We start from the raw sequence: 23,150 nt of genomic DNA on the forward strand, positions 1-23,150 counted from the left end.
ATTGTACTTGTGAGAGAATCAGGAGAAAGTTGGAGAGCGCCAAGTTGCTGTCTGGATGCATTTCTGAGCAGTTTGACTGTTTACTCTCATGGCAAATACATTGCTTCCCACATAATTCTGAAGCCGACTGAAGCGCTGTCTCAAGGACATCCTGATTCTCACCTCCACTCTCCTGTTGGCTGAGGTGAGGCAAGCAGATTTTACTCTCGAGTCTCAGTTTCCTGAGCAGCATGAGGTGAATAGCGTGGTGTGGTAATGAGAAGGAGGGGAAATGAATGGGTTTTCACATTTGCTGGGCCATGAGTCTATGACTTCGTATTCTCAGCATCCTTGTGAGATGTGAACATTTTTCTTATCTTTTCACCATCAAACTTCATGAACTTCACCAGTGGCCTTAATGGACTTGCTGAATCTTTTCTCTTTGCATCTGTGCATTTTATTGAAAACCATTTTTCGTCTCCCCTCCTCTCATTTATTTTCAAGATGTTGCTTTAATGCAGACGCCTCAGGCCTAACTTCCTCTCTTACTCTCTTTTCCAAGCATGTGACACAGTTTGAAATTATTTCTATAGCTGGGCAGAGACTTTGCCTTTTTTCTGACATACCTGTCTCTCTGTATTTCAACAATGGTGCATCGTAAATATCACCTCACATGCTTGTTGAATGAACCAGTGGGTTAGTCTTGGCTTACCAAGAACTGATGTTTAGAAAAGCGAGGTGATTTACTTAGGGTCTCCTAGTTAGGAAATGGGCTCAAAGTCAGATGTGCTTTCTTGTGCCACCCAGAGTAAAGAACTTAGATGGAGCACTGGAAATAAAGCCACTGCGCCTTCCTCTACAGTACCGGAGAGTTCTACCCTCTCCCATCCCAAGTTGCCACTAGTTCTCTCCCCTCACTGTTTTGATGATTCCTAATTCCTTGGGCAACATATTACGATCGAGTTGATTTCACTTTTCTAAGTATGGAATTAACCATCCCTGTAATAAGTTATTCACACAGCAGGATCTGACTCTCCCAGTGTTCTGTTTAATCCTTGCCAAACACAACGGGTCTGATATCAGTCACACAGTATGATTTCCTGTTAATCAGTGAGGACAGCAGGGAATAAGAAACTGAACCAAAAAGCTATAGCTATCATATTTAACTGAAATATGACGTCTTGGGAAAAACTTGATAAAGGCTAGAGGAAAAAGTAATGATGTGCATGGTCTCAATAATCTAACTCCTCCTTCCGACCCATGTAGTGTTCCTAATAAGTTAGCAAATAATCATCACTCCATGCAAGCTCATTACCTAGTGGTAACAATAATATTCTACTAAAAAGACTTAACTGTACATAAAGCACTTACTCATTATAAGATTAGCACCGAAACTTTATTCGGAGTACTTTCCTAAAGTTATTAAATGCAGAACTAACAAACTATTAAACTAACAAGAGTTGTTCTTATGCCATTCAGCTGCACTATAAGGTCCTCAAAAAAATTTAAAGGCAACTTTTTGGCACGCTTGTGCTATTCTGTCATTTATTCAATATAGATATATTAATCTTCACACACACACACATACCTTCAGGTCATGAAGGAAAGAGCAGCACACATGTTTACTGTTTCATAGATGAGAATCTGAAAGGAATGGAAGGTTTCTCTCCATAATGCTTTCAACCCCACAACTCCAGTCTTTGAACGAATTCTCACCAAATCCTACCTCTTCACATGCTACAAGGATCTGGGATAGTCGATCATGAGATAAAGTCTAGATGCAAGCATTCAACAATTAGCATTGCTTCTTTCTCCTTCCTGTCAACATTCGGAGCTGATGGGAAGGGAGCAATCACACTTCTCTGAAGCCTGAGCACTGAGAATCCTGTGGGATTAGGGAGTGGGGTGGAGTGGCTGATAAATGTTCCTTAGTCCCTGAACTGGGGCAAGCTGGAAAGCAAAGGGAACCGAAACTTAAAACCAGATTTTCTTTTGACTACACAGCTGCTAATTCACTAAAACTGAGATATGTGTGGATCGAGCAAGGGTTTAAATCTAAATTTCCTTCTTTATGGCCTGGAACAACTTAAAACCATACCCACTACTTACAACAATAATATTCATTACAGCTTACTGCATATTCATACTGTGGCAGGAGGACCCATTCTATTGGCTCCACAGGTCTAACAAGTGTGAACCCATTTGCTTCCAGTATGCCTACTATATTGTCTCACAGTTTAAAAGACTGATTTTTGAAAGCCAATAAAACTGATACATACATACATACATACATACATACATACATGCATACATATACACAGATACATAAATGCTCCCAAAAGCATTGCTTACCTTGTGAGGGTTTTATACTGTATTATTGTCATCAACCAGTAGTTTCCCATGAATGTTAAATATGCAATAGATTAAGACATTTCTTAAAGTGTTTTCTACCAATGATATATCTGATAGATAGCACTCATCTTCATTTTGAATTTTAGGGCAGACACCACACCAGTGCCAGCAGTTTCCTCCTCAGTAACTGTCTGATTCCTATCACAAAGAAAAAATACCTCAAGGAATTAGTACCAATGCTGTTTTATTGATAGGGAAAACAAAGCATGGTGATATTGTTATGTACCCAATGTAATGTATCACAAGCCCCTCAAAGTGTACTAGTGTTTCTATTACTAGAATAAATCGGAAGCTTTCAGTGCATTCAGTTAGTTTGAAGTGCATTGGAGTGACTGTCTTTGGACATGAGCAAGAAATTCTTTTAAATTTAGGTGGACTCTGAAATAGCCAAGTCTAACACTGACTTACTTCTGTTAGGAGACCCCAACCCCACCCAGCATACCTCAGTGACCTTTCTCCTATCTAGAAGACTGCTATACAATCGTGCTTCTACTTTGGGGTGACTGTTCCACACAGATCCATATTTCCATCAGGAAAGGGTATGGCATTAACTTGTAACACTAAATCTTCCAGAACTTCATTTAGAAACAGCAGACAAGACACAGATATAGCCATCTGTGGGGACTTGAGGAAAAACACCCTGAGCTCTCATGCTGTGAATGGAGACTCCCTTATCTGATCTACAGTCTCCTAGCTCTAGATTTCTGAGGCCTTGGTTATACAAAAAACAACCTAAATCATTCCAAAAGAAAAACTGTTTATTAATAAAATACACCCTCCATGTGTACTCTTTGGTTAGTGGTTTAGTCCCTGGGAGCTCTGGGAGTACTTGTTGGTTCATATTGTTGTTCCTCCTATGGGGCTGCAAACTCTTTCAGCTCCTTCAGTCCTTTCTCTAGCTCCTCCACTGAGGACCTTGTGCTCAATTCAATGGTTAGCTGAGAGCATCCACCTCTGTATTTGTCAGATATTGGCAAAGCCTCTCAGGAGACAGCTATATCAGGCTCCTATAAGCAAGCTCTTGTTGGCATCCACAATGTCTGGGTTTGGTGACTGCATATGGGATAGATCAGCTGCATATGTAGCAGAGGCTGGTCTTGTTGGATATCAAAGAGAAGAGAGGCCCTAGGTCCTGAGAGACTAGATTCCCCAGTGTAGGGGAATGCCAGGACAGGGAAGCAGGTGTGGGTGTGTTTGTGAGCAGGGGAGGGGATTTTCGGAGAGGAAACCAGAAAGGAGATAACATTTGAAATGTAAATAAAGAAAATATCCAATAAAAAAAGGAAAAATACACCCAAGTAAATAAGAAAAAAAGAGAAGGGGAACATCTATCCGTGAGCATCCCTGGGCAACTTCTAGGTCTTTGTCTATGGAATTCTGCCTTCATGTCTGTGAGGCATGGCACTAGTCATCACACTAGTCATCATTTTTCCCCTGACGAAGTAGCAATTCATTGGTCTGTTTGTTGGAGCTCCTACTGTTGGTGATCCTCATGTTCATCCTCCTCCAGCTCAATAGGACATACAGCTGATGCTGCTCTGCAGAGGGCTACACCCTCCTTCCACTAGACACTGAGCTCCAGATTATGACTTTCTTTTAGATTACTATCATCCTAATAGCTGCCTTTTCTTCTCTTCTTTTGTTCTCTGCAGCTTTTTGCAATCTTTGCATTTGCAACATGTGGTGGCTATTCAGGAGGCCTGCGGCTGAGTGTGGACTGCGTCAACAAGACAGAAAGTAACCTGAGCATTGACATAGTGTTTGCATACCCTTTCAGGTAAGGAATGGTGATCCTCAATCCTTGGCTTCAAGACATCAGGCTTTCATCCTTCTGTGATATCTGGTAGAAAAATGTAGGCTGGGCAGGAAGAAATTATGCTTGAAGCCATAAAATGTCATTCCTAGAGTTTCTACCCTGCACTCCACAGTGGGAAGATTTAATAACTAACTATACCTTCAATCCAGTATTGACTGTCATCCAAAATTAAAACCTTCTGCTATGGCCCCGTATGGAGTTATCAACAGAGACTCCACTTACACAATTATTTTCTATAACCATAAGCTGTCTCACATTCTACCTAGATTTGTTGGTTACCTACAACTTTATATTGACTATGAAATTCTGGATAATAATGTGTTTAATGATATTGATATCTAATAATGTGTCTGGGTGCAGATAAATACTGCTTAGGTGAGAGCCTGTCCAACTGCATTTACTCATCACAGTGACACTTGGAGAGAAGTCCCGTGACTGTTATCAGTTACATCCTGGGACAGTGAAGGACAAGTTTATTTTTCCTTTACACTTTCTTTGCTACCAAGAGTCTGAGTCCACCTTGTTTGAAATAAATTCATATCTCTATTGTCATACTTAAATTGATAGAAACAACCGTTTAAAATCTTTGTCACCTTGGTGTCTATTCCATGACTATAAAATGATGGCCAGATGTCCTTCAGAGCTAGTTTCTAGCTTCACAGTTTGTGGCTTTGATCCAGATACCCAATATAGACAAAATTCATTCAATTTTAAAATGGTTTATTCCTGTAAAACTCCCAAGTAATTGTCATCAATTACTCTGAGGGTGTATTAGTCAAGGTTCTCTAGAGTCACAGAATTTATAGAATGTCTCTCTATTTTAAGAGGATTTATTATAATGACTTACAGTATGAAGTCCACCTAGCCCAACCATGGGCAACTTTGAATGGGTAGTCCAAGAATCTAAAAGTTGCTCAGTCCCATGAGGCTAGTTGTTTCAGCTTGCTTCTATAGAAGTTGGAATCCTGGAGAAGTTGGCTCTAACAGTATGCTGGCAACTATGTGCAAGCAAGCAAAGGAGAGAGAGACTTCCTTCTTCCATCGCCCTTATGTAGGTCTCCAGCAGAAGGTATGGCTCAGATTAAAGGTGTGCATCACCACACCTGAAATTGGAACTGGCTCTGTCCCAAGGTGGCCTTGAATTCAGAGATCTACTTCTCCCAGTCTCCTGGGATTAAAGGTATGTACTACTTTACCAATAGTTCGCACAGGCATGGCTACTATGCCTCAAGATATGGGTCAAAAGTGTATGTCATCCTATGCCAAGATCAAGATGAGAAGCCTGTGTCTTCCAGACTGAAAATCTGAATCACAGTTGTTCCCTCCATTTCTGGATTGTAGTTCATTCCAGATGGAGTCACGTTGACAGCCAGGAATAGCTATCACAGAGGGGGACGTGCTAAACAACTTGTAGCAGTGTTTTAGTGTGGTATCAACATACTCTCTTGCTCATTTCTCTTTGACATTACCTTCTAAGGGCCTGACACTGGCACTATAATTACAAAGGAAGTCAAAATCAACCTTTCCAGCTTTTTGTAAGCAAACAAGCACAGCATTTTCCAGAAGCATTTTTCACAACCCCCTAGAAGACTATCAGTAGAAAGGAAAATGCAGGAAGGAAATGGAGGAAGAGAAAGTGGGGAGGGAAAAGAAAGAAAATGGGAGAAGGAATGTGGTAGTATGATGAAATAGACTCAAGAAACCCTTTTTAGTGCTTCTTCTTTCTAATGTAAATTGTGAACCACCAAAAGGCTTGTTGTTCCCCAAATTTATTTCCCACTCAAATTCTTTTTCTCCCTACTAATTATCAGAAGATTTACAAATTGCGGAATGTATATATTTCTTAAATATATTTGCCTCATAAACATTTCCTAGTCTAATATAAAAGCGCTTGCATTCACACTCAGTGAAGGATAAGAAGTGATGTTTTTGACCAACATTTTGAAGGCTTAAAAGAGTAGAACTGGCAGCCTCTTGGAACGTGTTCTGAGTAGGAGAAAGTCTGATTACTACCTAAGAGCAATTAACATGGGAGACTGACAGAGTTCACATTGCAGCTTTGACTATCAGAAAAGAACCTAATAGCAGTCCCAGTATAAAAGAGCTTAGAGATCACTGATATAATTTTAGGAATTCTTATAGGATCATCATTAAGACTTAAGAAGTCATCTATTTGTCTAAGTAGTATAACTACAAGAACAGTACATCTTCGTAGGTCTGCAAAGATCTATCCAAAAAGGGTGATCTACTCAAAAAAGGTGATAAAAGTCACCTACTGATTGTTATATATGTTTAATAATAACAGGAAAAGCATATAAATAGCAAGAGTCTTTGCAAAAATGAATTCTCTTATGGCTTTGCCTAATAAGAGTGAATCTGTCTCATGTTATTTAATAATCTGAAGCAGACCATCTTGGGAGAATCACCTGCTAGTTATTAGCTTGTCCTGTTATGGCTCCAGACACACAGGAGGATTTAAACTCAAGCCCCAAGTCATTGGACCAAAAAATATATATTTTATGGATGTCAGGTCAGGAGGATCTACTTAGCTAGTTGTCAGACATGGACTTCAGTTAATAACATAATGTCAATTAGAAAATTCTAGGTAACTTTCAAAAGACTCAAATGCTGCTTCTACTGAATATATCAAAAAAACCCATGTTAATTCCTCTACACCACTATATGTGCACATTTTTGCTATACCTCTAGCAGAGAGAACTTCTTTTCACAATGTCATCTTATTATAGAACTAAAACGCCCTCTGATCTCCATTTTGGCCTGTAGTCAAAGGAAACAATTGATGCTTAACTGTTTTCTCATCTCCTGTAGTGAGTTACCATGGAGTGGAATGCGTTTGACATTGGAGGCAAGGAGTAGGGTTCTGGGTCTCATATGTTTAGCATGTCCTTAATACACTAATGTGAAATGTAATACTTAATATATGTCAAGAGCACCCACTAGAAGAATGTACACACTTGAGCTAACACATGAATATAGCATGGAGTTTCACATTTCAGTGGCTGTGTGTGGGGTTTGGGGATATAAACACATTAGAAATAGAATAGTTTTTAAATTTAGACATCCATAAAGTAAAATGTTAAAGAGCCATTAAAAAAAAACATTTTCTTCAATAATATTTAAAGATGTGTGAGATGTTCCCTGAAGGCCATGTGTGTAATGTTTTCTCCTCAGTTGTTGGAGTAGAAAGTGCTGTTTGCCATATATTTAACTTGCCTCTTTTTCTATCTGGTTGTACTTTGAAGTGAGTGCCAGCCTACCCTTAAGGAATTTCCTCTAGTTACTGGAACTTGCCTGGCATGCCAGGCATGGCAGGAAAGAAACACTAGGAAGTGGACGTTTTCTCCAGCAGCGCTCATCCAGTAACAGCTATGAGTGGTACCCCATATGCTGAACAACAATTTCAATTCTGTAACATCTCATTTTAACATTGCATCTTAAACTAAAATTGTTTATGACAAAAGTTGGTGTTGCCAGGTCTAGAGATTTGAGAAGATTAGAAGTTTAGAAGATGAAGTCAAGGCCTAAAGACAGAGAATGCAAATCTGGGCTGTCTTAGTTTGGATTTCCCCAACACATAGTGAGACAAACATTTAAATGCACATATTTTTCTTGGCAGAAAGTCACTGAAAACTCCTAAGAGGAGGAGAACATGAGACAAGGGATAGGCAAGTTACCACCATGAGCAACTCAAGTACCTGAGGTTATGGAAAAGTGGAGAACACATCTCAGAGGGTTTGAATCACACAGGCAATGGTGCATCATTGATGATCTAAGCACTTCTGTTGGTCACTGTCTCAGTGACCAAAGCTAAACCTGCAGGTCTTCTACTACTTGTAGCTTTAGAAAGCAACCAGTCAGAGGCCGAATGCTTGCATTACAAAGACATCATGTTGTATTGTTATGGTAGAAACCATTTGATTAAGGATATCTGGGTGAGAATCTAACAGCCTTCAATATCTTAATGAGATTTTTCAGTCCTTAGCCTAGAGTTGTAAATGCCCCATCCTGTTTTATGCATTCATTCTATCAAAATGGATTTATTGAGACATTATAAAATTCATTAATTATATATGCAGTTGCTCAGTAAAGTAGACATAGCCTCTGCCCTCATGAAATTTACTAGTACAATATGGAAGAATATAAATATAGAAATATAAGATGTGCATATACAGATGCATACATACACTTATATAATTACATTTTTATAAAGAATATGAGAATTATATACAAATATAAATAAGTGCTGGTGTGGGCTAAGTGGGTCATGTAATATGTGCTTCAATGTAGTAGAAAAGGGTCTATGATAGAGACATTTAAGGCAGCTCAGATGAGAGAAGATTGTGCTAGAGAGCGGGATGATGTGTGCTCTTCCTAGAGAAAGACTGAATGAGACACAGAGGAGAGCAGGAACAAACCTTAGGCCTATGTAAAGTCAAGAGAAGAAACTGGTTAGACATGAGTGTGGATGTAATTATGTATGAGTACAGACTCAAAAAGTATGAGGAAGCTCTTCAAAGAGTATATAGTGTGTGGGAAGTGATGTGCAGGAGTCAAGAGGCTTGATATCTACGGTGGAAGAGAGCTGAGAACAATTGAGGAGACAGTGCTTGCTGGATTGGGAGGCAAATGGTAAGAGTAAAGGACAGAGACAGAGATTGGTTGAAATTTCTAGATTTTTATATTTATTGAAGTGAGGTCAAGGATAGGAGCAATGAGTGGATCTGTCTGTGCAATGGATGGCAGAACTGATGGTGGCATAGCCATAGAGTCAGCAACAGTGAGGAAGAAGTTTGTGGTGATCAGGCAGCAAGCGGCAGAGGGTGGAGACTGGCTAGAGTTTGTCTCTGCATTGTTTTCCACACCTCCCTTGATGGTAATGTGAGTCTACAAAGTAGCCTGTTTATAGACTTTTCCCATTACTCTTGCTAGTAGGTTGTGTTGTATTGGTCCACATGGGGAAACTTATTCAGTATTTCAAGTGTTTTTTCCTGGTATCAGTTTTTGGGATCCTCTTGATGTTGAGGTCACTAAATTTTCAGCTCTGGCTGACAGCTTTAGCATTGCTTGAAAGTACCTGCAGGTAGCCAACTGACTTGTTTGTGGTGAATGACAAAGACACACAGTCCCATCAAGACATATCTGTGAATGTATTTCTAAAGACCTAAAAGCACAGAAATTTATGAAGTAGAAAAATGTATGCTATGGGTTATGGTTTTAAACTTTATGAGTCAAGGGATCATTCTGCAAAGAAAGCTCACTTTAGGTAGCCTTGTTTTCAGAAGGTCAATATAGGGAACTTATCTGCAGAAATTATTTGATCAGTGTGCTCCACAGATGTGCTGAACTAAATTATGTCAGAGACCAACTTACAGGAGGGATCATTCAATTGGGTTTATAGTTTCAGCCTTTGGCTAGCTGGCCGAATTCCTTTGAGTCTGAGGTGAAGCAGGACTGAGGTGACGGAGGTTGTCTAGCAGGACTCTGGAGGATGAGACTCTTCACCTTAGACAGGAAGCAGAGAAATCACAAGGGACTGGAACATCAAAGGTACATCCTCAGTGACTCTGCCTCCAGCTGGACCCGCCTCCTTAAGTTTCCAGCACTTCTTTAAATCTACCACCTTGTGGGCACCTGTCAGCACATGTACCTGTATTGAACATTGCATATTCCAACAATAACAACCAAAATCAGGATCTTTAAGCATCCAGAAACTATCAGCTAGAGAAGCCATTGCCACCTCTAAGGCTTGACAAATTAAGGCCTAAAAGCAAAATCCATCTGGCCTCCCACTTCTTTTAATATTATGTACTATCTAAAAGTAGCTTGTATTTTTGAATGATTATTTTTATAATGTTGTCTGTGTTCGGTGTCAACTTGAAAGACACTGGAATCTATCTAAGAGATTTCTGCCCTAAGAGACAAGCTTTGGGGCACACAAGAAGGGATTATGTGGATTAAAGTTAGACTCTGAGGAAAATTGCCAGAGATTATCTTAATCAGGCTAATTGCTGTGGGAAGATCCACACACTGTGGGTGGAACCATTCCCGGGCTGGGATTCTGCACTGTGTAAGTGTAGGAAGCGAACCAAGCATGAGAATCCATCCCTCGATGCTTTTTGGTTGCAGAAACAATGTGACCAGCTCCTTTAAGTTCCTGTCACGTTGACTTCTTGGGCATAATGGACCGTAGCCTCGAACTGTGACCTGAAGTAACTCTTTGTCTTACTCTGTCATGCTATTTTAACACAGTAGAGAAAAATATCTCAGACACTCTCTGAACATCCCGCAGCTATCCTCAATTTTACCTCTTGAAGTATACAACCTAAACTATTTAATATCTGGCCTTAAAATTTATGAGTGACCTCTAGCTAAGACTCATATAAAGAGGCAGCAGTAGTTGTAGTAGTTTGTACACGGGATGGGATATGTCTGGTAGAGTTTATTTCTACAGCAACAGGGGACTCCAAGAAAGGGGAGAATGAGAGGGAAATGAAACCATCTTTAGGGATGCTCCTGAAGTGTTGAGAGACATGGGGAATTCCCAGGCTTTGCATTGCTCCTGAACTCCAGCTGCCACCAAGGCCTTCCAGTGGTTGATATCATTGAAAACCAATTAGGTGGAACACACTCTAAGATACCCAGAGGGTATGTGAAAAACAGGTGAAGACAGGCAGAGTCACTGTATAAACCTCTATTTCATTGTCTACAGGAGTTTGGTGCATTTGCCTGAGACGTTTTTTCTATAGCTTGAATTAATTCCCTAGTAAAACTCTAGTAATGCACTAGCTACCATCAGAAAGAGCAGAAGGCAGTGTACCCTTGCCATGAGACTACTCTTATTTCCTTCTTTCTACCTAGAAAGACTTAACTCTGTCCTTGCCCTATGGAGGCAAAGTCTGAACAGGCTTTTAAATATTATGATCAGAGCATGGACTGGCAATGACTGTAAGCTATGCCAAGGCAGCTGTTTCTGTTGCTCTCCCTTGGGGGATGGCAAGAAGCAGAGATTAAATCAGTGTATGGTGACCAAGTTCCTTATGGAGTTCTCTGTCTCACTGTGTGGGAGTTCAATGGCAAGAACCCAATGACTTAGGTGACAGTCTACACCCTGGAAGAACACAGCATAGATTTGTCTTAGTATTTCTATTGCCGTGATAGGATACCATAACCAAAAACATATTGGGAAGAAAAGGATTTATCTCAGCTTACAACTCTCAGATCACACTCCTTCTTGGAAGAAAGTCAGGACAGGAGTTTACAGCAAGAACCTGGAGGCAGAATCAGAAGTAGCTGCCATGGAAGAGTGCTGCTTACTGGCTCGTTTCTTCTGGCTTGCTTAGTTCGCTTTCTTACAGTACCCAGGACCACCCACAACACTCCATTCCCTCCCACATCAATTGTCAATCAAGAAAATGCAGCTTAGGCATACACAGAGGCCAATCTGTAGGGCAAACATTTTCTCAGCTAAAGTTTCCTCATCCCAAATAACTCTGGTTTTAGTCAGGTTGACGTAAACTAATCAGAACACCTTCATTCAAAGTTTTAAACTAATCAAAACATCTTCATTCAAAGTTTAAAAAAAGAAGGTCTGCTTTCCTTTACAGTTTTATTCTTTCTAGAATAGGGGAGGACATGGGACTTCAAGATGCTTGTAAAACACAAAGAAATTTAGCTGTAACAAGGTTCCATAAGCATCAGAGGAAGACCATCATTCACACGTCTGTATGCTGTATCATGTCTCTTGAAAATATAGGCACCAGCTCCATGGTGTCATGAATCTGCATCTCCTTCCCTTTATCATTTGCAAAGGGAGATGATGTTCCAATTTTGTCCTTCTAAAACTCACACAGTGAGGTAAAGCTAGTGTCAGTCGAGCATAGAACTTGTGACCCCTTTGTCTATGACCCCACTCCATCTTTGAGAGAATGAAGTACATTTTTCAGAGGCTGCTATGTCAAAGGTAGAGGAGACATGCATTCAAGATAGTTGCTTGCTATAGGCACAGCTGCCAGATCTGAAATGTATAGGCATCAGGACTGAGAAATCTCAAGCAATGGGAAGCTAACATTCGTATTCCCAGTAGTTTTTCTAGAACACATTTAGGAACTCAGAGGTACTACTAGCTCAACTCACCTTGAGGGTAAAATAAAAAAGAGGAGATATGTGAATCTTTTTATTTTATGTAGGTGTGTATATACATATGCATTGGTAATTAATATGGCAATTGTTCCTTGATGTCACAGTAGGACCATAAGAGTCAGAGCATTTAATTTTGCTTCCTTTTCATGGACTAGTATTCAGAGACAAACTTTATTTGAAACCACATAATCAGCAAACGCTTGGTGTCACAGTAAAGTTGTTTAGCATTGCACCTAATTCTTTTCTAATATTGTGGAATAATGATTAGTCATCTTCATCACCATCATCATCAAATAAAAGATATGTGAATCATTTTACTGCCTTCCATGAGTTGTGCAAAGCAATTACACATATCATAGCCTTTTGTACCAATGCTGTCACCATGAGGTAGCCACTCTGATCTCTATTTGCAGTGTATGGAGCTGATGCTCATGGGGATGAGCATCTTGCCAATTCACATAGTTAATACGCACATTAGTAAGCTTTGAACAGATGTGTTTAACACACCCAGAGCATTCAAAGAGCAGATTATTGGTCACCAGTGCATTATTAAGAGATGCCATCACCTGGCAAATCCCCCCAAATGCATCCTTCATTGCTTCCAAATTTAGGGTCTGCTGTCCTCATAGGACAGGTGGTGTGTGGCAGGTGGACTGAGGAATAGCTCAGAGCCACTGTGCTCCTTAGGAGTAAGAACTACTGGCATTTATTTTCTAATTGATTTCCTCGGTCAAACAAACTATAAGGGAAAAACAAGTCCAGTATGAGGTGAACTGATTCCCCTTTTCCTTTTGTGGCTGGTTGGAAATGAGTGAGCTGTTGTTAATATGAATGGTGGAGCTCTGCTATGTTTCATTGTGAAAGATTCTATACTGAAGTGGGGAATGTCAATTAGAGGCCAGGTCTTCAGGGGTTATGCAAATGAAGGTTTTCTAAAATCAAGTACCTTGCAAGATATACTGCTGCAGCATATTCTCTTTTGTCTGGCCAAGGCATGGATAGTGGAGCGTAATAGCTATAAGTTGAGAGGACCCCAACTCTAATCCAGGAATATGAACACCCATTTTTGCAGAGAACCTTTAGCTTGGCACTGCAATATGAAAGCACATTTCCAAGTCCAGACTTGAGGCCTCCTCCAAGCTGTGTTTGATAAACGTTTGGTCCCTAAAGCTTAGCTGTGAATGGTATACCAAAATTTACACATGTGTATTCATTTTAGTAAATGGAGAAGGGATTTCATTTCCTACTGTGCCTCTCACCATCTTCTATTTCATCCTCCAAAACAATTACATCCTTTTTTTATTAGAAACAATAACATTTGCTTATAATTCCTATTGCACAACAGTAAGAAATAATAAAATAATCTTTGGCTTCCAAGAATGTGGAGTAGGTAGTACAGTTGAATAAGAAGAACACACACACACACACACACACACAAACACACGTATAGAAACTGGAGATACCTCAGGTATCCTTACTCAGGTGCTCCTTCCCTTTTTTTGGTCATGATCTCTCTTTGACCTAGAGCTTAATTATTAACTAGGCTAGCTGGTCAGTAGACTCCAGGGTACGTGTTTCTGCTTGCCTCAAAACTAGGATTGCCTCAATACTAGGAACCTAACACTACCCAAAGCATGCATCACAATGCTCAGAATAGACCCAAAGGTGCCTGTCTCTGCTTCCCCCGATACCAGGATTAGAAGCCTGCACCACAAGGTCCAGTATTTTTAATGTGGTCTCCTCATGCTTGTGAACCTTGTACTTTACCAACTGAGCCATTATCTCAGGCCTGAGAGAGATTTTTTAAGACAGTTGAAAATATGTTGTTTGGTGTGGTATCATATGGTACATTTGTCTAAGCAGACCAATTGTCAAAAATGAAGAATAAGCCCTAGTTTATAAGCTATGAACCACATGTGACAAGAACATATGAATGCAGGTTCATCAATTGCAACAGCTATACCACTTCAGTGGAGGTTACTGAAAAAATGGAAGAGGCTTGCTTGGTGTGAATAAAGGAGAAACAGGGCATCTTTGAACACTCTTTATTTACTGGGAACCTAACAATATACAAAAATCCTTGAACAAGGACTCAGGATAAACAAAGTAGGGAGTTGCAGCCTCCTGAGCACTTCTCAGAGGAAGTCACCACAGTATTTCCACACTTCCTCTTTGTGCACTCAATTTAGGCAAAACAATTCTGTAATGATTATGAGATTGCAAATTAATGTTTGCTTATTTACAAGTATCTTTTCACATCCACACCTACCATATATATCGGCTCACAACTAGACCATCATTTATTTTTGCATAGCTATTCCATAATTAATGGAGCCTGTTGCTTACCAATGTCCATTTTGGTTGTTTCCATTTTCCACTATTACAAAAAAAGGCTACCAACAAGATTTACTGTAATTTCACTTCTAAGGTGAAATTACTACATTTTTATAACCTTTGCTCAATTCTGCATTAAATCATAGTGTTTGTATGCCTAACAGAAAAATAAGAAACTGCCTGTTTGTTTACATTGTTCTCAATTAAGAAGCCTGTAAGTACATTTATTTGTTAGCATGGATGAGCACACTGTTATGTTATTATTAGGCATTTGTATTCCTGGCAATTTTTTTTGAAAAACAGTATGATCGGGTTTCTTTTTTAAGAGAATACTGTGTGTGTGTGTGTGTGTGTGTGTGTGTGTGTTTGTGTGTGTGCATGATTATATGTGTGCATATGGATGTACACATGCAAAAGTGTATGTGTGAAGGTCAGAGGATCTTAGGCGTTGTTTCTTGCCTTCTATCTTGATTCAGATGGTGTGTCTTTTCTTCATTGCTGTTTACTTCATGTACCTGGCTTTTGAGCTTCTGGGAATTTACATGTCTGTCTCCCATCATGTTTTAGAAGTGAAGGGATTACAGACGTGACCTGCTTTATCTGAATTTATGTGTGTTCTTGGCATCTGTACTCAGGAACTCATGCTTCTGTTGAAAGCATTTTACCCACTGAGCCATCTCCTCAACTCAATGTCAATGTTTCAATATGGTGCCAGCACTACACTGGGAAATGTGGGCCTTGAGGATGAAGGGAGAATGGGCTCTCTTTTTATGGGTATCATTTGTTTAAAGAACAGATTGACATTAATGAAACTGAGACACAGAGAAGTTACACTGCCAATCTAGGACTCACAGTGAGACTAAAATTAAGCAAGGATTTACATTAATGCTACTGCAATCATTTCTCAATATGACCATCATAGAGAGCCACACTGCAGATGATTAGTATAAAGTCCTGTTAATCTCCTATGAAGACAAGGAAGTCTATAACAAATTGCCTAAATTAACAAATTGTACTTACACAATGTAAGGCAACATTTTGAGAATTTATAGATCAATTTAATTTACTTTTTCATGTTCATCTTAACAGCATGTCTTAAGTCTTGGCATTGAAATGACTTTAGGGATATATAGATCTCTGTTCACTCACAGCTAAATATGTGTTATGAAAAAATCTCCCTTTGGGGTGCATTTCAAGAATGTAGTATTATTTATATCAAGATTTGGTATGTTGCTTACCAAAATGAGAAGAGATTGGTTTCTTTGATCTTTTTTTAGTCCTCACAGCAGTTGTCCAGGAAGAGGGAATGCCACAGATAAAATGTCATTAAATATGAATTTTTTTGGTTGCTGTAAACAGTGTTGGACTGACATGAACCCTAACAGTTCCAAATCTAAATTTATTATTCTGATTACCATGGTCTTTAGAGAGAGAATTCAGATCTCTCAAGCAATTGTTCTGTAAAGAATGATAAAGTGTAATGTTTGCATTATGCAGACAAAAATGCATAGCATCAATATTCCAAGTCGGAACAAAGAGTTCCATAGACAAAAATGAATGTAAGTCTCTTACATTGTGCCAGAGGAAACGAGAATGTGGTGGGGTTCCTACTCAACTTGGATCAGCACTGGTGCCAGATGACTGTGCCTCTGTAGTTTTAAAAATCACTTCAATTTCAACCAAATGCTTCCAGTCACATAAACAGTGTGTCTCTGCCTCTTTCCGTAATGCTTTCTGGAAGAGAGATACCATCAGTGGTGAAGCTAGCGCACTCAGCACTTCTTTCAAAGTCTTACTGTATATTGGCAGGCATCCTTGGAGGCACGCTGACCTTTGAGCCCACATCCATTTACTTGCTTGGTCAGGAAACACTTTTCAAGTGTGCAATCGGAGGGGGATTGGCTTGCCCGATGCTGCAGATCCAGCTCATGCTTGGTCCCACATTCGCATCCTGGGGGCCCCATCCATTTTTCCTAATTAGATGTGCTAGACGTTTGTCAGTCGATGGCTTATAAATAACTTCTGGCACAAAAAGAGCCTCATCCATTCATTCACCTGGTGCTATAGTGCGCTGTGCTGGGAGCTGTTCTTGGTACTGAAGTCCAGTGTTGGAAGGCACAGACTGGCACCTTAGTGTGTGTCTCATTGCAGTGAAGGGAAGTGGAAAATGACAAAAACAAAGAACCAAAAGATTATTGCCCTTGCAATAGATTAAATAAAATTACATAGTGAGATGGAGGGAAATGGGGGTGGGAAAGACAGAGAGAAATGGAGGAAAGAGTCAGACTCGAGAACTGAATGGCAGGAAGGATGAAGCATGACTGAGAAGTTCATAGAGACAGAATGGGAGGGAAAGAGTGGGAAGTGATGTAATGAAAAGGGAAATGTAGGGGTATGAGCATACTGGGTTAGCATGCATTGATTGGGGCAGGCATGGCCAGCAGCACAAGATTTGTGAACCTTCAAGGTGCTTCAGTTTTATTCCAGATGAAAGGATCATTAGTGGCTTAAGTTAGCTGTTGTGTGAAATATGTATTTTTCAGTGGGATATGCGTATCAGTTAAATGGCTGCTGATAATTATTTAGGGAGGGGGTAGTGATAGTTTAACTCTGGTTTTAGGAGTTCAGAGGGGTAAGACTAGTGATATTTAAAATATAATTAGATATCTGACCCACAGACCTGTTTAGTGGAAAGGATCTACAGGTGGCCAGGCAGAGAAGGAAACAGGGTCTGTGTCTACAGCCTGGGAGATCCTGCTGGGAGAGTTGGTGGAGGAGCACTGGCTGGTTTTGCCATCGTGGACAGGGGGAATTACAGAATTTGTCAGACGCAGTGTTTTATTTGTCTGCTTGCTGTTTTTAATATTGAATGCCCCACTGCAAGAAACTGTACTGTACAACAAGATTCTATCTTTAGAAATCTTGCATCAAGAAGCTAGGGGGAGCAGGCAGAAGGAATTGTGGTTTACTGAGTGGTTGTAGTCAGGCCCCCAAGTCCATGAAACCTCCACATGAGAAGCAGAGAGTGTGGATGGGAAAGGAAGCCAGCACAGAAAGGAGTCTGCCAGAGGAGCGGGACGGGGACAGGGGTTGGCCCTGTCTCTACTTTAGAGCTCTGTGCATGCAACTTTATAGAAATATGCTCTCTCGATAGAAATAAAATGATGTTCTCTAACATGCTAGGCTAATTACAGTAAATAAAATATGTAAGAAAAAAGTCATTGTCTTGAGCTCACAGTTTGGGAAAAAGCAAAGTTAATATTATAAATTGTTATGAAAACTCAAAAAACAGCAAACTGGGGACATTAAAACACTGCTTACCACTGAGACCAAATATTTTTTGATAATGAGACAACAGATCAAACAAATAATTTAGCCATTGGAATTTATAATCATTATTTTTTTAAACTTTATTCTCTTTAAAATTTTTAACTTTCTCATAGTAGTTGGCAACTTGAAAAGGTAGCTTTTGGACTGACTTCTTTCACTTAGCAATGCGCATTTAATGTTCTGGTGTGTATTTTTGTGGTGGTTCCCTCATCTCCTCTTACCAATGAACACTATTTCATTGTGAGGGTGTTTTGCAGTTGCCAGTTGCCAGCTCTGTTACTTCCAAGTCCTGAGAACTACAAATGACGATATTATAAATACTCATGTGCAGACTATAAATCACATTTTCAGGTCCTTTTGGCTGACACCATGGATACAATACCTTGGTCATATAGGAGAATAGTCTTCATTTTTTTTTTTTTGTAAGAAACCATGGAACTGTGTTCCAAAGTGGCCAATATATTTTTCATTTTCGTTATACATAAAGGAGAGTGGCTATTGGCACACATACTCACCAACTCACGCTGGCTGGGTTAATGGGTGCACAATGACCTTGATTATTGTTTCAGTATGAATTTCCTTGATAATGTGTGAAGTTGAGCATCTTTATTTTACTTGTTTGCCACATATAGATCTTCTTTGGTGAAGTGTCTGTTAAGATCTTTGTTCAATTTTTATTAAGGTGCTTGTTCACTTCTCAGTGGAATGGAAGAAGCCTCTAGATATGTGTATCAATTTTTCTGAAATGTCTTTTGCAAACCTTTGCTCTGAGTCTGTGCCTCCTTCTGTTCTCTTGGGAATTGAGTAGCTCAAACATTGGAAAAATAGCATGGACTTTCTCATAATGGTACAATATAAATTGGTCGTTTTGAACCGAAAGCAGTAATAATGTTCTATTCAGAATTTTAATCTCAAACTCTCTTGTAGCATGAGTTACTTTCTAGTTTATTGCTTTGTAGTAAGACACAGTTTTGACATAGAGTTTGGTCCTCTATTCTAGCTTTGTTATTTTTCATTTATGCTTTCTGCTACTGTGATATTTTATAGCATAAATCATTTAAAACATAGTTTCTAAAGGACTAAAGGGTGCTGAAGAGCATAGTACCTGCCCAAACCGCCAAAGTAACAAACACAGGAACAGATGACATTTTAGTCTTGTTAATAATCTTCAGTCACTGACTGGTGACAAGCCTGAAAATAATCACAAATCATTGGGTTATCTAAGACATTTTGATTAATTTGTATGAGGCTCGTGCTGTTTATCCCATCTCCATTCCTGACAATGATGTATACTGTAGACAGTGCACGCCATGCAACATTCCATGGTGGGTTAAGAATCCAGTGGGTTTTTATAAGAAATAAGCTGATATAAACCCTTATTTCTCAATCTTTATCAGTTAGACAATACATGGAATGAGATGGGTGTTGTCATTGTGTGGGTGTGGAGCTCATAGGAGACTCTTGGGTAGTAGTCCTTGCTTTGAGGTAGTCTCTCTTTTTTGTTTTACCGATGAGTATGTCAGGCTACCTGGACAGTCATCTTCTAAGGATTATCCTGTTTCCATCTCCCATCTTGCCACAGGAGCACTGGGATTACATAAGTGCATTACCATGCCTGCCTATATGTGTGTTCTGAAGATCTGAACTCAAATCTCCAAGCTTACACACATGCTTCTTCCCATGCTACCCATAAATGGGTGACTTTTAAATATGTGATTGTGTATTCATTATCAAAATGAAAACATTTAATTAAATAATATGTTGGGTTTGCTTTGTATGTATATGCCCATGTAGTAGTCAGGCTTTAGATAATATTATAAAATGAAGATGTGTACACACACACACACACACATGCACGCACAAACATATTTACTGATAAATGTGGTTTCTCTACTCTTCTGACTTTAACTTTCATTTTTTACAATAAAGGCAGCCCTGAAATTACTCCTGTACAACTTATTTCCATTTGTCCTTAGACCAATTTTACCTGCCCCTCCTCCCCTTCCTTTCTCCATAATCAACCCTACAAGAACAAATCTGAAAGAAGAACTATTGATTGATACCAGCTGAAAGGTGTGGACAGGTAGCTGATGAAAAGCCCCTTAATGTCCTTTCTTCAATGTTTGGAGACAAGTTCCTTAGTCTCCACCTACTGTGTGAGTTAGGCTGGTGGCCCCAAGGTGACATTTTGAGAAATACCATTCTCACCTAATGTTTCTTAAAGAAGACTCTAGTCACCAATGTCACTGCTGTTTACTCAGGTCTCCACCAGAGAAGACCCAGAGAAGTCATACACTGGAGAGATCTGTTTACCTTGCTAACTTTAAAGCTACTCTTCCCCTTAGCTTATACAACCTGCCCTTTAAATACAACACCGAGGCCACCAAGATGTCTCTGTGGATAAAGGTAGCTTCAACTGAGCTGGACAACCTGAGTACCACACCTGGAACCCACCTAGTGGAAAGAACGAACTGACTCCATACAATAGCCTCCGGCCACCACATACATGCTGTGACACACAAATAAACTCATTAAAATGCAATAAAAATATAAAACAACAGATTATCATTACATAATTAGTCTTCAACAGAGAACCATATAGACATTAGTAAATTTCCATTATAACTGCAAAAGACACATAATTTTAAACTTTGTGTGTATATGAGCTTGTGTGACAATGTCCATGTAACATGGATACATGTACCCTGGTATTCCTATGGAGACCAGACAATCTGGGCTGTGAATATTCCTTTACAGCTTGTCTTTGCTCCTGCACACACCAGGACAGCCTGTTCATGAGCCCCCAGGGATTCTTCTGGCCCCATCTCCCATTTCATAACAGAACCATGAGATTACACAACTATGCCACCAGGTTGAGTATTATCTGAGTTCTGGAGATCTGAACCCACGTTTCTTTGCTTTCCCATCAGGCACATCTATTGAGCCATCTTGCCAGCCTCAAAGCCATTGAAAGATTAAGATAAGAAGAATTAAAAATATATTTCCTCACATAAATGTATGCATCAACACCACTATGCAGGTAACCTCTGTAATAGAGAAGACAGGGTATGAGATGCTACCATAAAACGGATGGTAGAACTATCACTCAACACAGAGAACTACTTCCTAAACAAGGAGCAAGATTGACTTGGATGAGAACATAGGCCTTACACTTTATGACTAAGCATCATGACCAGAGAAGGAAATCTAATCTTCCTTATAGATCTAACATTCTCTAGTCGGAGGGGGAAAGATAGCAGTAAATGTTTGTGACAAGTACAGGAAGCAACAACTGCAGTCCTTAACTATCTGTCAAAAAAGAGACTTGTCACTCTTAAAAAGTAGTAGGCAGGACAAAAGATCACAATGTTTTTAGGATTGTCATAAAATGGGCCTGGTCTCAAATATTCTGTGGCATTCTCTGCCCTAGCTGTATTTACCCTGTAGGTGGGAGTACTTTCTGCCTTCACAGGCTTTTAGGAAGAAAGTTAGTGAGTGGGAGGGTTGCAGAAATCCTGGCCAGGTTGTGGTTGGTGCCAAGAAAATTATGTTGTACACATCAGTCTCAGATATTCCTACAAATATTACTAAAAGACTATGCCCTGTGCTCTAGCTCAAACAGTCTCTCACAACTAAACAGTCTGCACAAGCAGCCCCTCCAGCATCCCAGCGACTCTCAGGGCCTTCCAGGTTCCGTGTCCTCTACACATACCGCTTCTGTGAAAACACACCTATCATACACATTGGCTTCAAACCACCTTGATGCTCTCTTCTCTGAGATGGGGAAAATAGCTTTAATAATCTCACTCACTTTAGTGGCAATACTAAACAAAAATCTGTTTACTCAAGAACATGAATAAAAACTTAGCATCAATTTTGTAAGTTCCTACTGAATTGATTTTCTCAAGTAACACAGTTTTCAGAAAACAGGGAAGACAATTATATTTTTAAAACTACACAATCTAATGTCAAGCAAAAAATTACCATAGTGTCTATGAAATTCACTTTTCTTGAAAGGTCTCTTTATTGACATGATTTTTCTTACTGATAAATACATTATGACTCCATTTTCACATGGACTATGTTATTTAGATTTATTACTATTATGTGATGTGAGACTTTTTTTCTTGACTTCTTCTCTTTGCAACCTCTGTCCCTTCTCTGTTTATTTCCCTGCCCTTTATACATTTCCTCCTTCTTTGCTTCCTTTCCCCAGCTAGCTCAAAAATATTGTCCTTTCAAAGAATTCTCACCTGAAGAACTTCGGATGGCGGAGAAACATCTTAAAAAATGCTCAACTTCATTAGTCATTAGGGAAATGCAAATCAAAACAACCCTAAGATTTCATCTTACACCAGTCAGAATGGCTAAGATTAAAAATTCAGGAGACAGCAGGTGTTGGAGAGGGTATGGAGAAAGAGGAACACTCCTCCACTGCTGGTGGGGTTGCAAATTGGTACAACCACTCTGGAAATCAGTCTGGCGGTTCCTCCGAAAACTGGGTACCTTACTTCCAGAAGATCCTGCTATACCACTCCTGGGCATATACCCAGAAGACTCCCCACCATGTAATAAGGATACATGTTCTACTATGTTCATAGCAGCCCTATTTGTAATTGCCAGATGCTGGAAAGAACCCAGGTATCCCTCAACAGAAGAGTGGATGCAAAAAATGTGGTATATATACACAATGGAGTACTATTCAGCCATTAGAAACAATGAATTCATGAAATTCTTAGGCAAATGGATGGAGCTAGAGAATATCATACTAAGTGAGGTAACCCAGACTCAAAAGGTGAATCATGGTATGCACTCACTAATAAGTGGATATTAACCTAGAAAACTGGAATACCCAAAACATAATCCACACATCAAATGAGGTACAAGAAGAAAGGAGGAGTGGCCCCTGGTTCTGGAAAGACTCAGTGAAACAGTATTCAGCAAAACCAGAACGGGGAAGTGGGAAGGGGTGGGTGGGAGGACAGGGGAAGAGAAGGGGGTTTGCGGGACTTTCGGGGAGTGGGGGGGCTAGAAAAGGGGAAATCATTTGAAATGTAAATAAATTATATCGAATAAAAAAATGGCAAAAGAAAAAAAAAAGAAAAAAAAAAGAAAAAAA

General features: G+C 39.6%; 1 protein-coding gene across 1 annotated transcript in view; it reads left to right on the forward strand.

Moving 5' to 3' along the window:
- Synpr (synaptoporin) overlaps positions 1-23,150 on the forward strand; it is a 335,672-nt gene that overhangs the window by 195,134 nt on the left and 117,388 nt on the right. Inside the window, exon 3 of the mRNA XM_052190347.1 lies at positions 4,044-4,168. Coding sequence (XP_052046307.1) covers positions 4,044-4,168 — 125 coding nt within the window. The remainder of the gene's footprint in view (positions 1-4,043; positions 4,169-23,150) is intronic.

This window comes from Apodemus sylvaticus, chromosome 8, assembly GCF_947179515.1.
Source record: "Apodemus sylvaticus chromosome 8, mApoSyl1.1, whole genome shotgun sequence".
In the NCBI taxonomy this organism is placed as follows: Eukaryota; Metazoa; Chordata; class Mammalia; order Rodentia; family Muridae; genus Apodemus; species Apodemus sylvaticus.